Source organism: Neophocaena asiaeorientalis, unplaced genomic scaffold (genome assembly GCF_003031525.2).
Source record: "Neophocaena asiaeorientalis asiaeorientalis breed wild unplaced genomic scaffold, Neophocaena_asiaeorientalis_V1.1 scaffold177, whole genome shotgun sequence".
NCBI lineage: Eukaryota > Metazoa > Chordata > Mammalia > Artiodactyla > Phocoenidae > Neophocaena > Neophocaena asiaeorientalis.
In genome coordinates, this window is record NW_020172779.1 from 7,658,305 (window position 1) to 7,671,080 (window position 12,776).

General features: G+C 48.5%; 2 protein-coding genes across 5 annotated transcripts in view; one reads left to right on the forward strand and one right to left on the reverse strand.

The window, feature by feature from the left end:
• Positions 1 to 12,776, forward strand: part of ZHX2 (zinc fingers and homeoboxes 2) — a 170,932-nt gene that overhangs the window by 130,135 nt on the left and 28,021 nt on the right. The window lies entirely within an intron of this gene.
• The window catches only part of DERL1 (derlin 1), an 85,652-nt gene continuing 84,484 nt past the window's right edge, over positions 11,609 to 12,776 (reverse strand). The window contains exon 10 of one of the 3 annotated variants that reach the window (XM_024741060.1): positions 11,609 to 12,704. In XM_024741060.1, the coding sequence (XP_024596828.1) occupies positions 12,546 to 12,704 (159 nt within the window). In that variant the 3' untranslated portion in view covers positions 11,609 to 12,545. The remainder of the gene's footprint in view (positions 12,705 to 12,776) is intronic. The other 2 variants (XM_024741061.1, XM_024741062.1) reach the window with 2 other exon arrangements.

Sequence of the window (12,776 nt, forward strand, 5' to 3'; positions counted from 1 at the left end):
TAATGGGTTGTTCAAAGCCAGGCAGCTTTGCTTTTGAGAATATTGGCTCATCAGGGGAAACTGGGCTGTTGGCTCACCCCGAAATGCCTAGACTAGAGGCCTGGCTGGTAAGTCATCAAAATATATTGGCGGGGGGATGGGGGGAGATGCAAAGAGCCTGCTGGGGGCAGAGGTTTCAGCGAGAAAAGTGTGTGAGTTTTGGTAAGAGCCTTGGAATCATGTCTTGAGAGACTCTGAAAGCTCATCAGACAAGTTGGAATGGGATTCAGTGGAGAATGAGAGCCATGACTGGTCGTTACTGACGTAAGAGATGGAGGAAAGTCAGAGATTGGGGGAGATGTGCCTGGCAGCAGGCACGAGGCAGATTGGAACAGTGGAGACCGTGGACAGAAGGAAAGCCATTCCATTTCGGCAGTCCGGACAAGGTGTGATGATGGTTTGGACTGGTGTGGAAACATGTACAATGTTACAAGCAAATGATAGAGCTTGGATTCAGATGGAAGGAGAGACACTCGTGAGCTAAGGTAGCACGCCCTGGGCACACAAAGGAATAATGGCACCAGAGGGAGTAGCCAAGATGACTTTGTGTCACCAGCCCAGGTGGCAGAGAGTCTGGTGCCCCTGCAGGCAGAAAACTGTGGAAGCCAGGTGACCATCTTGGCTTTGGAACGAGTTGGGTTTGCAGAAAAGAGAATAGGACGTCCTACTGTTATTGTTGCTGTTGTTGCTGTTAGTATTTTTATTCTCTGATTGGTCAGAATATTTACATTGAATACTTTCCATATACCAAGTTGTACTGTGCTTTTCTTCAATGGATCATATTATTTGATTCTCACAACAACCTTCTGAGGAATACTTTCAGTTAGTATCCCCATGATACAAATGAGAAAACTGAGCTATCCTTTTCCCTCTGAAATGCTCTGTCCCTCGAACAAGATGATATGAAAACGTGTTTCTTTCTAATATGACTCCTGACACTGACGTACCAATTTTTTTTATTTCTTCCCTTGTGAGCCTGCTGCTATTTCATCAACCAATGCTCAGTGACCATTCCGACCCATTCAGTCAGCCAAGACGTAACCCCATTTCTCATTCGTGTATAGGGTTTTGCTCCTTGATATTCATCAGCATATATTTTTTTAATATTTTGACCGAGCTCCCATACCCAGGGTCATAGCATGTTGGCTGGAAATTCCTCTGGAAAAGGACCAAAAAAATCACAAAGACAGGCCCCTCATGTCTGAAAAAAAAATCCACTAAGTATTATTTTGTTTCCTGTCCTCATATATCCATAACTCACAGTCTTTTTCACACTGATCTATAGAGTACATCAACTGCCAATAAAGACCTAACTATATAGGAAGCTATGGAGGCCACGTGGTTGGTTATGATTAATTAATATTGTATCCCACCAAAAAAAGAAACCACAAAGGCAAGCGAAGGATCAGGCTTGGGTTCGGACATCAGTTCAGCAGGCCAGCTCAGCGCTGTACCTCCTATTTGTACAACAGGAAGGTGACAGTAGAGAGCTGGTGTAAAGAAGGTTCTGAGACAGATCACGGAAGGATACCTCTTCTCAGCCTCAGGGGCCTTATGGGAAAATGGAGGCTATAATATTTCCCGCTCTGCCTCCTGAGGATTAAGAGCTCCTATATGATGATGTACGTAAAAACGTTCTGTGAAATGTAACGCACGTTCCAGACCTGAGGGGCGCTCACTGCCGTCAGCATCGTTACTGTTATTATTATTGATGTGGAGATGGGGAGGGCTGTTGGCAAAGAGGAACACACAGACGAGTACTTTTCTACCAAAGAGCAGCAGTTTGCAAAATTGCTCAGAAAATGTGAAAGGGGGATGCTGGAAGAGTAGGGAACCCCTACAGGTTCCTTCTCAAGCTTAAATTGTTAAAAAAAAAAAAAATCATTCTTTTCTCGGGCCCTTTCACACGAGACTGACTTGGTAAGAATTTTGCCCCCATGGTGAAGGTGATCCCAAAAGAGACCCTGCCTTCCCATTTTCCTTGTGAGTCCCCAACGTGTTGGGAGTGAGGAAACTCAGGACACGACCAGACTTGAGAGGAAATGGGAGTGGGAGGCCGGCACACCCACTCCTACCTCCACCCCCCAGCCAGTCCTTGGTCTATTCAACCAAGACATCGTGTCGGCAAAGCCAACCAGAATCCTCTCCCTTTCAACCCAAGGCTGGTCCTCGGTGTTATCATGGGAGCCCTCCCTGGTCTGAGAGCTGTTCCAGGTCCAGGTGGGGCAGGCCTTGCCAATGGCCACCAGAGGCCACTCGTCCAAAACCCCCTGGTCCATGTACCGTTCCAGGGCACTGATACCTCTCTAAGCCTCCGTTTCCTCATTTGTAAAATAAGTGGGGCTGGACAAGCCTGGATTCAAGTCTGTAGTCTGTGGCCCATAGTTGTCCAAGAATACTGGCTTTCACCCTGCCTGGCCGAAGCTGTTCAGTTGTGTTAGGGTGCAGCTGGGCAAGGGGCTCTGTGTCTGCACCCCCGGGAGCCAACAGTATTTCTGCAGGAGCTGTGCACTGCTGGCTGCATGCGAGGGGCTGAAGTTTGTGCTTTGGGCCCAGAGAGGAAGGTGCCACCACGTAGTGACCTACCACATCCCTTACATGACCTTTAACAGCAAGAAGGAAGGACGAGGGAGGGGGATGGGCAAGGGAAGGGGGAAAGAAAGGAGACAGAGAGGAAGGGGGGAGGGGGAGGGGAGAAGGCAGGTAGGCCCCTGTGTGCCCGTCATCTCCTGTGACCCTCCCCACAGCCCTGGGAAGTGAGAAGGAAGATAGGGATCAGGGCACCTTAAAGACAGTTCGGCTTTGACACACGCAAGGTAACGAACTCCACCTCCAAGAGAAAGGTGTTCTGAACACGGGAGTTCAGCTGAGGGCGTAGGTCAAATGTGCATCCCGCCATCACTCCCTTCGAGCAGTTGCATCAGCATCACCTGGGAGCTTTGAAACACACCGAAGCTTGGTCCCCACCCCAAGTTTCTCGTGTAATCACCGGGGGTGTAGTCTGAGCGTCAGGATATGGAAGCAGATGTGACTTATGACTTTAGAGGACCTTTCTGGAGGATTAGTGAGTTGGGGAGGGTGGGGCATGAATGGGAAGCTGGGAGACCAGGCAGGAGGCGATCACAGGGGCCCAGATGAGAGGTGATGGCGACCTAGGTCAGGGTGGTGGCCATGGAAGGTGAGGGAGGAAGGTGAATCCGGAACCTGATTTGCAGGGAGAGCAAACAGGCCGTGCTGGTGTGAATCTGTGCACGCTCGCATGTGTTTCCCTAAAGACTATCGTCTTAGAATCTGGAGCAGAGGGAATCATCCTGTAACTGTGGCAATTTTGTGGAAACTGAAGGCAGCAGATCCTGGCCTTGTGGATCCGAGTCCAACAGGGCTGTGGTCTCCAGCTCATTACTCATTCCCAAGAGACAGCAGCCTACTTCTCCAGGGCTGGTGGAACTGGGGCCTCCAGCTTCTGCCTGGGAGCAGGAAGCAGCTCACCAAAGAGGACATGTGGAGTGACAGGAGAGTCACAGGCTGCAAACCTCACTCAGCTGGCCCGCGGTAGGGTGTCCTATGGCTGCTGTAACAAATGACCACAAAGGTGTTGGCTCAGAACAGCACAGATTTGTTCTCTGAAAGCTGTAGAGGTCAAGAATCAACAATCAGATCCACAAGACTCAAATCAAGGTGTTGGCAGGGCTAGATTCTTCCGCTGGCTCCTTGCCCGTTTCAGTTCCCAATGGCTGCCTGCATTCCTTGGCCTGTGGTGCCTTCTCCCATCTTCACAGTGCATCACTCCAATCTCTGCGTCCATCCTCACATCGCCCTCTCCTCATCTGTAGTCAAATTTCCCTCTGCTTCCCTCTATCAGGACACGTGTGGTTATATTTAGGGTCCCCTCCAATAATCTAGGATAATCTCTCCATCTCAATATCCTTAATTTAATCACATCATCAAAGTTCCTTTTGCCATATAAGGTTACATCCATAGGACCTAGGGGTTAGGACCTGGATATCTTTGAGGCCCATGATTCAGCCTGTGGTACCCTGGGCCCCATGCAAAGAGATGCAGAAATACAACCCCTGGATGTGGCTTAAATCTGTGAGACTTTTGTCTGGGATTTAACTGGCTTGGATGAATGGCTTTGTGGAGGACATTCTATCAGAGAATACGAGTAAACCTTCAGCCTTTATCCCAGGCTTTGAGATGAAGGGAAGTCTCTTCGAGGTAGAGATGAAAGGGGTTCAAGAGAAAGCTGTGGGTTTGGGGATGCAAAGGAGGGGCTGGAGGGCTGGAGGGAGGGGTGGGGGCTAGAATGGAGAAGGGGATCTGACAGAATCTAAGCATCTGCTGAAAAGCCCTGTCTCGCCCTGATCCATGCCTGGGGAACAGAAAAATCTCACTTCTCTCCCAGCTCCGAGAAGATGAAGTGTGTGCAAATCACCCGCAGGAGCAAAAGGAAAAGGTTACACTGGGAATTGTCGATATGATAAATCCCTGCAGTCTCACAGCCTCTCTAAATGTTTTGATAGCAGAATATGATGGATTGTAAATCAGAGTAGGCCCATCTTAAACATTTGAGAGCACCTTATTTATTTATGTGACACGTAAAACCAGAATTGATTCATTTTTCTTTCTGTCTCAGGGAGATTTTTTTTTTCCTGCTTTCAGAAACACATCACTCTTCCCCCAGCCCCGGTTTTCTGTGTTTGTGGGTGTGTGGGCCTGTATGTGGTGGTGGCTGTTATGATTCTTTCTACCCAGAAAAAGGATGCTTTGCCTTGAAGAAGATGATAGCAACAGGAACTAACTGCAAAAATAATGAAGCCACTTTGCTTCAAAATATGTCTTAATCTTGTTGCTTTTTTTTTTTCCACAAGATTATTGCTCAGAGAAAGAGAGGGTGTAAAGATGCTACAATGTGATAGATTTGCGATATGAAACCCAGGCAGACACATACAGAGACTATTTCCCAGTTGTCCTGGCTTGGATCTACAGTCATGAAGTATCAAGCCCCTCCATGGGATCAAATTAAACTTGCCTTTGTCATACTCTTTCTACAACACTAATTTCTGCTTTATAATTCACCACAGTGGTAAGTGTTGGATGGAGCCTCGATTCACACCCAAGTCTGTTCTAATTCCAAAGCTAGTAGATTTACCCACTCTGCTTAACTGGCTTCTTAAGGACCAGTTCAGCTCAGAACACCTTGATCCCATGATGACATTGGGGACAGACAGCCACCCAGCAGAACCCATCACCCCAACACAACCACCTCTAGGAGAAACTTCACCCACCTGCCTGGGCAGATAGGCCATGAGACACGGGGTCCTCTCGCCATACTTATATCCTGTCCCTTCCCAAATCTCAAGGTTGGCCTTACCTAACAGGCAGGCCTAGGTCACCTCTACGAGCCTCCCAACTCTGATGCCCTGTGAACCTTCTTGATTCTGGTTTTTCTCCTTTGGCTTCCCTCGTTAAAGGCAGAGAATGGCATTTGGGTGCAAAGTCTTTATTTATAAGCCATCAAGATACTGCTTCATTTTGACTTCAAAAAACCATATGCTCTTACAGGAAAACATAGGAAAAACACTCTTTGACATAAACCACAGCAAGATCTTTTTTGACCCACCTCCTAGAGTAACGGAAATAAAAACAAAAATAAACAATTGGGACTTAATTAAACTTAAATATTTTGCACAGCAAAGGAAACCATAAACAAGACAAAAAACCATAAACAAACAAAAAAAAAGGAAACCCTCAGAATGGGAGAAAATATTTGCAAATGAAACAACAGACAAAGGATTAATCTCCAAAGTATACAAACAGCTCATGGAGCTCAATATCAAAAAACAAACAATCCAGTTAAAAACTGGATGGAAGACCTAAATAGACATTTCACCAAAGAAGAAAGGCCAGAAATAAAGATGTAGACATAGAGAATGGACCTGAGGATACAGGGTGGGAAGGGGAAGCTGGGCGAAGTGAGAGTAGCATCGACATATATACACTGCCGAATGTAAAATAGTTGGCTGGTGGGAAGCAGCAGCATAGCACAGGGAGATCAGCTCGGTGCTTTGCGATGACCTAGAGGGGTGGGATAGGGAGGGTGGGAGGGACACGTGTGTGTATATGGCTGATCCGCTTTGTTGTGCGACAGAAACTAACACAGTATTAGAAGCAATTATACTCCAGTAACAATCTATTAATAGAAAACAAAACCGTATGCTATGGTTTTGTTTTTTAATCCACTTTATACAAAGTATTCCTTGTGATTAAAATTTCTCTTACTACTTGATCTAGACTCACAGGTGACTTTTCCCTCCCTCTTTTTTGGAGATGTTTGGAGCTCTCAACTCATCTCATGCTTATCTATCCCTGAACGGTCCCAAGTAGGGAAAAGAACTTTTTCCCATTATGAAACCATCGAAGAGTTTTGTTTTCATGTTAGCAAGTGAAAAGTTGTACTTTTCAATGCAGCTTTTTAAGACCTTTCCCAAAAAAGTATTTTGAGAGGGAATATAATTTTTAAATAATAACTGAATAATTTGAAAATTACTTTGCAGTGAACATCAAATGTCACAGGTAGTCAGGGAGTCTCTGCCTCTGTTTTCATTGATACTCGTTACTGTGTCAGGTTTACTGTTTCTTGATATGAAGAGCTCAGCTTAGATGTCCTCTCCTCAAAGAGGCTTTCCTGATTACCTCCTTGAAAGTAGGTCTTGGGGAATCCCTGGTGGGCCAGTGATTAGGACTCCAAGCTCTCATTGTCAAGGGCTGGGGTTCGATCCCTGGTTGGGGAACTAAAATCCCACAAGGCAGGTGGCACGGCAAAAAAAAAACAAACAAACAAAAAAAAGAAAGTAGGTCTTTAAGTCACCGTCACAACATTTTTTTTCTTTTTAAATGTATTTATTTTATTTATTTATTTTTGGCTGCGTTGGGTCTTCATTGCTGCATGTGGGCTTTCTCTAGTTGTGGCGAGCGGGGGCTACTCTTCATTGTGGTGCGTGGACTTCTCATTGCGGTGGCTTCTCTCGTTGTGGAGCACGGGCTCTAGGCACGCGGGCTTCAGTAGTTGTGGCTCGTGGGCTCAGTAGTTGTGGCTCGTGGGCTCTAGAGCGCAGGCTCAGTAGTTGTGGCGCACAGGCTTAGTTGCTCTGCGGCATGTGGGATCGTCCTGGACCAGGGCTCGAACCCGCATTCCCTGCATCGGCAGGCGGATTCTTAACCACTGTGCCACCAGGGAAGCCCCCATCACATCATTTTTAAGAACTCTTTGCAGAGTAAATACTTAACCACTATCTACAAGTTGTTTTCAATTTTCTGTCTCCCCCTCCTAGATCATGGGCACCTTGAAAGCAGGAATCTTATGTCTTATTTCCTGAGTATCAAAGCAGTGTCTGGCATAGAGCAGGCACTCAAGAAGGAATGAAGGAATGAATGAATGAGTGAATGAATGAATGAACATCTGAGCTGTGTTCTCTTTTCCAAGGTCCATGTTTCTGCTTCCAAAGAATAGCTCTTCTGCTGTATTTCCCTTTTAAAACACCAGGACTGCTGTAGGACAGGAATGGAGCACTGAGGTGAAATTGGGTGGCAGAAAGCACTGCTCACAGCCAGTTCCCAATACTCCTAAGGAGGTTTTGAAGATGAGGATGACATGGTCAGATTCACGTTTAGAGACATGATGTTTAATCATGGCATTAGTTGTGACATAGGCAGTGGCAAGAGATCTGTTTCTGAAAACAGAGCACTGACGTTTGTTTAGGATGTACTTTTATTGATTAGCAAGGACTCCAGGTTAGCCCTATACGAATGGCACTCCCGCTAACATGCTGAGATTCTTTCTTAAGGGAAAGAGAATGGTGTGGAATGATACCCAACATGACAAGAGTGAGAGAACGTTGCAAACGGGCATGTCACCTAGCACGTCTACCGTCAGGGAAAGACTGAGGATTGCCGTCTTAGAAAGAAATGGTGGCAGCAAGGAGGTTGGCCTGAAACCGTGTCTGTCAGGACGTTTTCAGTCATAGGTGCCAGAAAGCCCCATCAAACCGGCGTACACAAACTGCTGGAAGGGTAGGTCCATGCGTGTGTCAGATTCAGGCGTGGCGGCATACAGAGGGATGTGATGGGGACTCTGCATCTCTCAACTCAGCTGGTTCCGACCGCCCCACTCGGGTCATCAGGCCACTCCTTAAATCACTCACTCTCGTGGGGGGACATGATGTACTGAGTGGTCAGGACCAAATCACATGCCCACTGCTGGAGGATCCACAAGGGCCAAGAGTGGGTGGGGGTCTTTCTCTAGAAAGAAGTGGACTGCCCTGGCCAGAGGAGGAAGGGCTGCCAGACAGGTAGTGCCTGCCACAGCCAGGTGAAGCCCAGAGGCCAGGCCAGGCTGTAGGGAGTCACTGCAGCTGCTGGGAGAAGCCAGGAGGGGGGACCCTGCCTGGAGCGGAGGAATGAAGGATGCGGAGCCATTGTGGAAGCAGAGTCGGGAGGGCCTGGGACATAATTAACTGTGGGGTGGGGAGGGAGTGGAGAGCAAGAGGAATCTGGGTTTCCAGCCCGAATGACTAAGAAGACCGGGATGCTTCTGTCGGGAATGAGGAGTGTTACGGAAAGATCGGGTTTGGGAGATGGGTGGGGGGCTTGGTTCTACACGTGTTCAAGTTGAGGCTCCCGTGCGGGTCAGAGATGCACAGAAGCCACACTCAGAAGAGGCTCCAAGACCAAATTTCCTCTTCAGAGCCACCTTCCAGGTGCGGGTGATGGAGCAGAGTCTGTTCAACTGAGTGGGAGTGGATTGTGCATTTTTTTTTTGTTTTGAATTCATGTATTATTTTCCTTGGTTTTCATGAATCATCTTGGTCTTGTTCAAAAAATCGTGTTTCAGTGGAGAGTGGCTGCTCCAGCGTTTGTCCGGTTACAAGTCCATGTAGCCTGTCCTCGCTGTCAGCTAGAGGTGGGAAAGGAAGGTCTGGGGCTCTGCGAAGAGGAGCCGGGGCTAGAAAGGCTCGTTTGGTAGACGTCTGCAACGGTGAGTTTAGCGCTTTGGGATGGGTGAGATCACCAAGGACAATGGAGAGGAGAGGGATGAGAAAAGGCCCAGAGCATGGAGGTGACAGCAGAAAATGGATGAGGAAGCAAAGTAGGAGCTGCCAGGAAGAGAACAAGGGGCACCACCCAGGAGAGCCAAGGGGAGGCGATTTAAGGAAGGCAGTTTGCCCCACAGAGGCAGTGATGCGGGATTTATTTGGCAGTTTAAGAGAAAAGCGTCGACAGAGCAAGGAGGACAGAATGCGCAGAGGTGAGGGATGAACGGGGCAGTAACAGGAGGGGCGGGCAGCAGCCATCTCGAACTTCCTTTGAGATATTTGATGGTTACATGATTTTAACAGCAGGTACCGTCCCTGTGTTGCAGGCTCAGAGCTTATTGTATTTGGGGCCCGGAGGCAAACACTGTGCACAGAGAGCTCACTGGATACTCTCAGCACCCCTTCGAGCACCCCAGCACCCCATGGGTACCATTTTCATCCCCAGATTACTGATGGAAAGGCTGATGCTTCGGAGGACGGGTGTAACTTGTCCAGGCTCACATGCCAGTGAGTGGTGGCACCAGACCCAGAAGGCCAGTCTCTTTCACTCGGGAGCCTCTGCCCTAGAAAGCAAGAGTTGCATAATAATGTGTAGACGATGGTGGAATTGAGCAGCTTTGGGAACTTTGATGTTGCTTTTCATGTTTGTTTTGCTTTTGTCTACTTTTTTAGGGAAATGGCAAGCTGAGGTGCTCATAACCCAAAGGGAAGGGGATCCAGTGAAGGGAGATAAGAGTTGAGGGAGCCAATGAGTGCTGGGCTGGGGTCCCTGGGGAGCAGAGGGCAGGCCTCGAGGCCAGGTGGATGGGTTAACTTATAACAGGGAGACCCGCTACCTCCTCCGACGTAGAGAGAAAAGAGATGAGTGTGGAGATGGGGAAGAAAGTGACCTTGATCTTCTCAGCAAGATAGAAAGCAAAATCTTCTACTAAAACAGAGAGGGAAAGTTGGGAGAATTAAAGATATTGGCACAGTTGCCATAGAAATTTCTGTGGGTATGAACAAAAGATGAGTATGTCGGAGCAGCGTGACTCAGGTGAGATGAGCACGTGTGAACACACAGCACCTGGCACGGGGACTGACATCTGAGGGGCTGTGGGGGAAAAGGTCAGGATGCTCCAGTGGGGCCTGAGAAGGACGAGGGGCAGAACGGTACCTCTGAACCGCACTTTGTCAAGTCCCTCATCACTAATACCAGCTCACTCATTAAAGTCACCCTTTTAGGGAACCAGATCGTACCAGCTTTAAAGCGTCTCATTCAGTCCAACCCTGCAGGTGGAGATCCACCCATTTCAGAGACGCAAGGACTGAGGCTGGCAACGGTGAACGAGCGTGCTGCGGTTGGTGTTCTCCAGGCCGCACGTGGGTTCGGGACCTGGGCAGTGGGCATCCCAGCTGTGGCCAGAGAAGGGCAGACTGCTGTTAGTAAGTGGCAGAGCCAGGATTCAAACCGGGAGGCCTGGTTCCAGCCTGTGGCCCCTTCCATCCACCACGTGGGCACTAGTGGTGGGAACTAAGGGGGAGCAGGACAGCCATTGGAATTCATTGCTTTGAGTAAAAGTAAATTCTGAGGGCTTCCCTGGTGGCACAATGGTTGAGAGTCCGCCTGCCAATGCAGGAGATGCGGGTTCATGCCCCGGTCCGGGAGCTCACGTGGGCCCAAAATGGACCTGCCTTCTCAGGCGCGGCTGGCTTTCTTTGTCCCTGCGTACTTACTACCCCAGCTCAAGTCACCACTCCTACCCACTGCTAGCAGGACACCAGCCTCCTCTCAGAGCTCTGTGTCACCTAAATGCGTGATGACGCTAATGTCACCATTTCATTTCATGAATTTCATTTCATCCACTGAAAATTTTTGGCTGGAAGAGACCACGCAAGCTTTCTTCCACCTAATAAGAGAGCATCTCGGAGTAGCAAGTTGAAAAAGACATTACAATTCAATTAAAAGCTTACTCTTTTGAACACTCCCAGTGGGGAAGAGCCACTCAGAACTTGTGAGAAACCTAATTTATAGACCCAGTGTCAGGAAATGGAATTGTTAACAATTAGCAACTGTGTGTTACCGGGACCCAGCAGTGGGTGTAGAGCCAAGGATGATCGGGGCTCCACCCTCCTCAGCAAGCCAGTTAACCTCTCTGAGCCTCAGTTTCCTTATCTGTGAAATGGAGAGCATCACCATCTGTGGGTGTTGAGGGAATGATAAAGATTATGCATGTAAATGGCATCTTGTGACTACATTATCCTGCCTACATTTGACCAGATCAGCAAACCCTTCTTTACTTCAAAAAAAAAAGTCTGCGAAACTGAGCAGTAAAAGTTAAGCACAGGGCTTCCCTGGTGGCGCAGTGGTTGAGAGTCCGCCTGCCGATGCAGGGGACACGGGTTCGTGCCCCGGTCCGGGAGGATCCCACATGCCGCGGAGCGGCTGGGCCCGTGAGCCATGGCCGCTGAGCCTGCGCGTCCGGAGTCTGTGCTTCGCAATGGGAGAGGCCGCAGCAGTGAGAGGCCTGCGTATCGCCAAAAAAAAAAAAAAAAAGTTAAGCACAAACAGAGATAATGGGAAACAGCTTCTTAAAGCTCACCTCCCCAGCCACCGACTCTGCTGCTATGTACCCTGTTGTTTCTAAAGCTGTCTTACACTCCATTATCGAGTGCCCTGTATTCTGTGTTCTTTTCTCTTCCAGCATCGTTCCTTTGTACAATTCTTCCCCCATTTCTGCATCATCCTCCGAACTGTCATTCCCCGGGGAGCACGCTAATTTACTCTGGTCCAGCACAGAACACAGCGAGGAATATTTCCCATCTTCACGGCGCAGGGTTGGCCTGAGCCCAACCACTTCGGAATCAGGAGAGGCCAACTGATGGCTTCTTGCCAAGGCCACTGAACCTGGCTGCCCATCAGTCATGGTGGCTGCTTGTTAAAAATGCAGATTCCTGGGCCTGCTCCTGGATGCTTGGGATTAATAAGTCTGGACTGGGGCTCAGGAATGGGCATTTTTACAAAGCACCCCAGGTGGCATCTGATGGTTTGGGGGCCACCCTATAGGCCCACCCCCAAAATTCAAGTTTAGATTTCAGGTAAGCTTGGGAGAAATCAGTAAAGCTCAGGAATGAACTCAGGGTCACCAGTGACACTTCAAAAGCCTCTCCCATTTAACAGTTGGGATAAATGGAGACAAGGATGGAGACAGATGAGGAGAGAGCTGGGAGCTTAGAGCAAAACCCAGGATCCCTGCATCCCATTCCTTTCTCCACCTATCATCTCCCCGCAACCATCACCATCACAACATACATGCCCATCAGAATTCCTTCTTCTGGGGTGCAGTGCAGTGAGGACAATGTTGTGACTTTAAAACATAAAAGATCACACACACACACACACACACACACACACACACACACACAAAAGATCTACCCTTGATGAACTGCCGCAGAATCTGTTAACAGCTCTGTCAGAAGACCCAGCAAAGCTAAAAGCATCCTTCTGGGCTTTGATGTCTTGATAAGATGCTTCCTTTGAAAGTTCAGAGACAGTCCCGTTATTTCCTCTGACAGCCCCAGTGAAAAGCTCTGAAATCAGAAGTGGCGTCCCGCCGGAGCCTGAAGGTGTGATTCCTTGAGAGTGGCACGTGTGCCCACCCA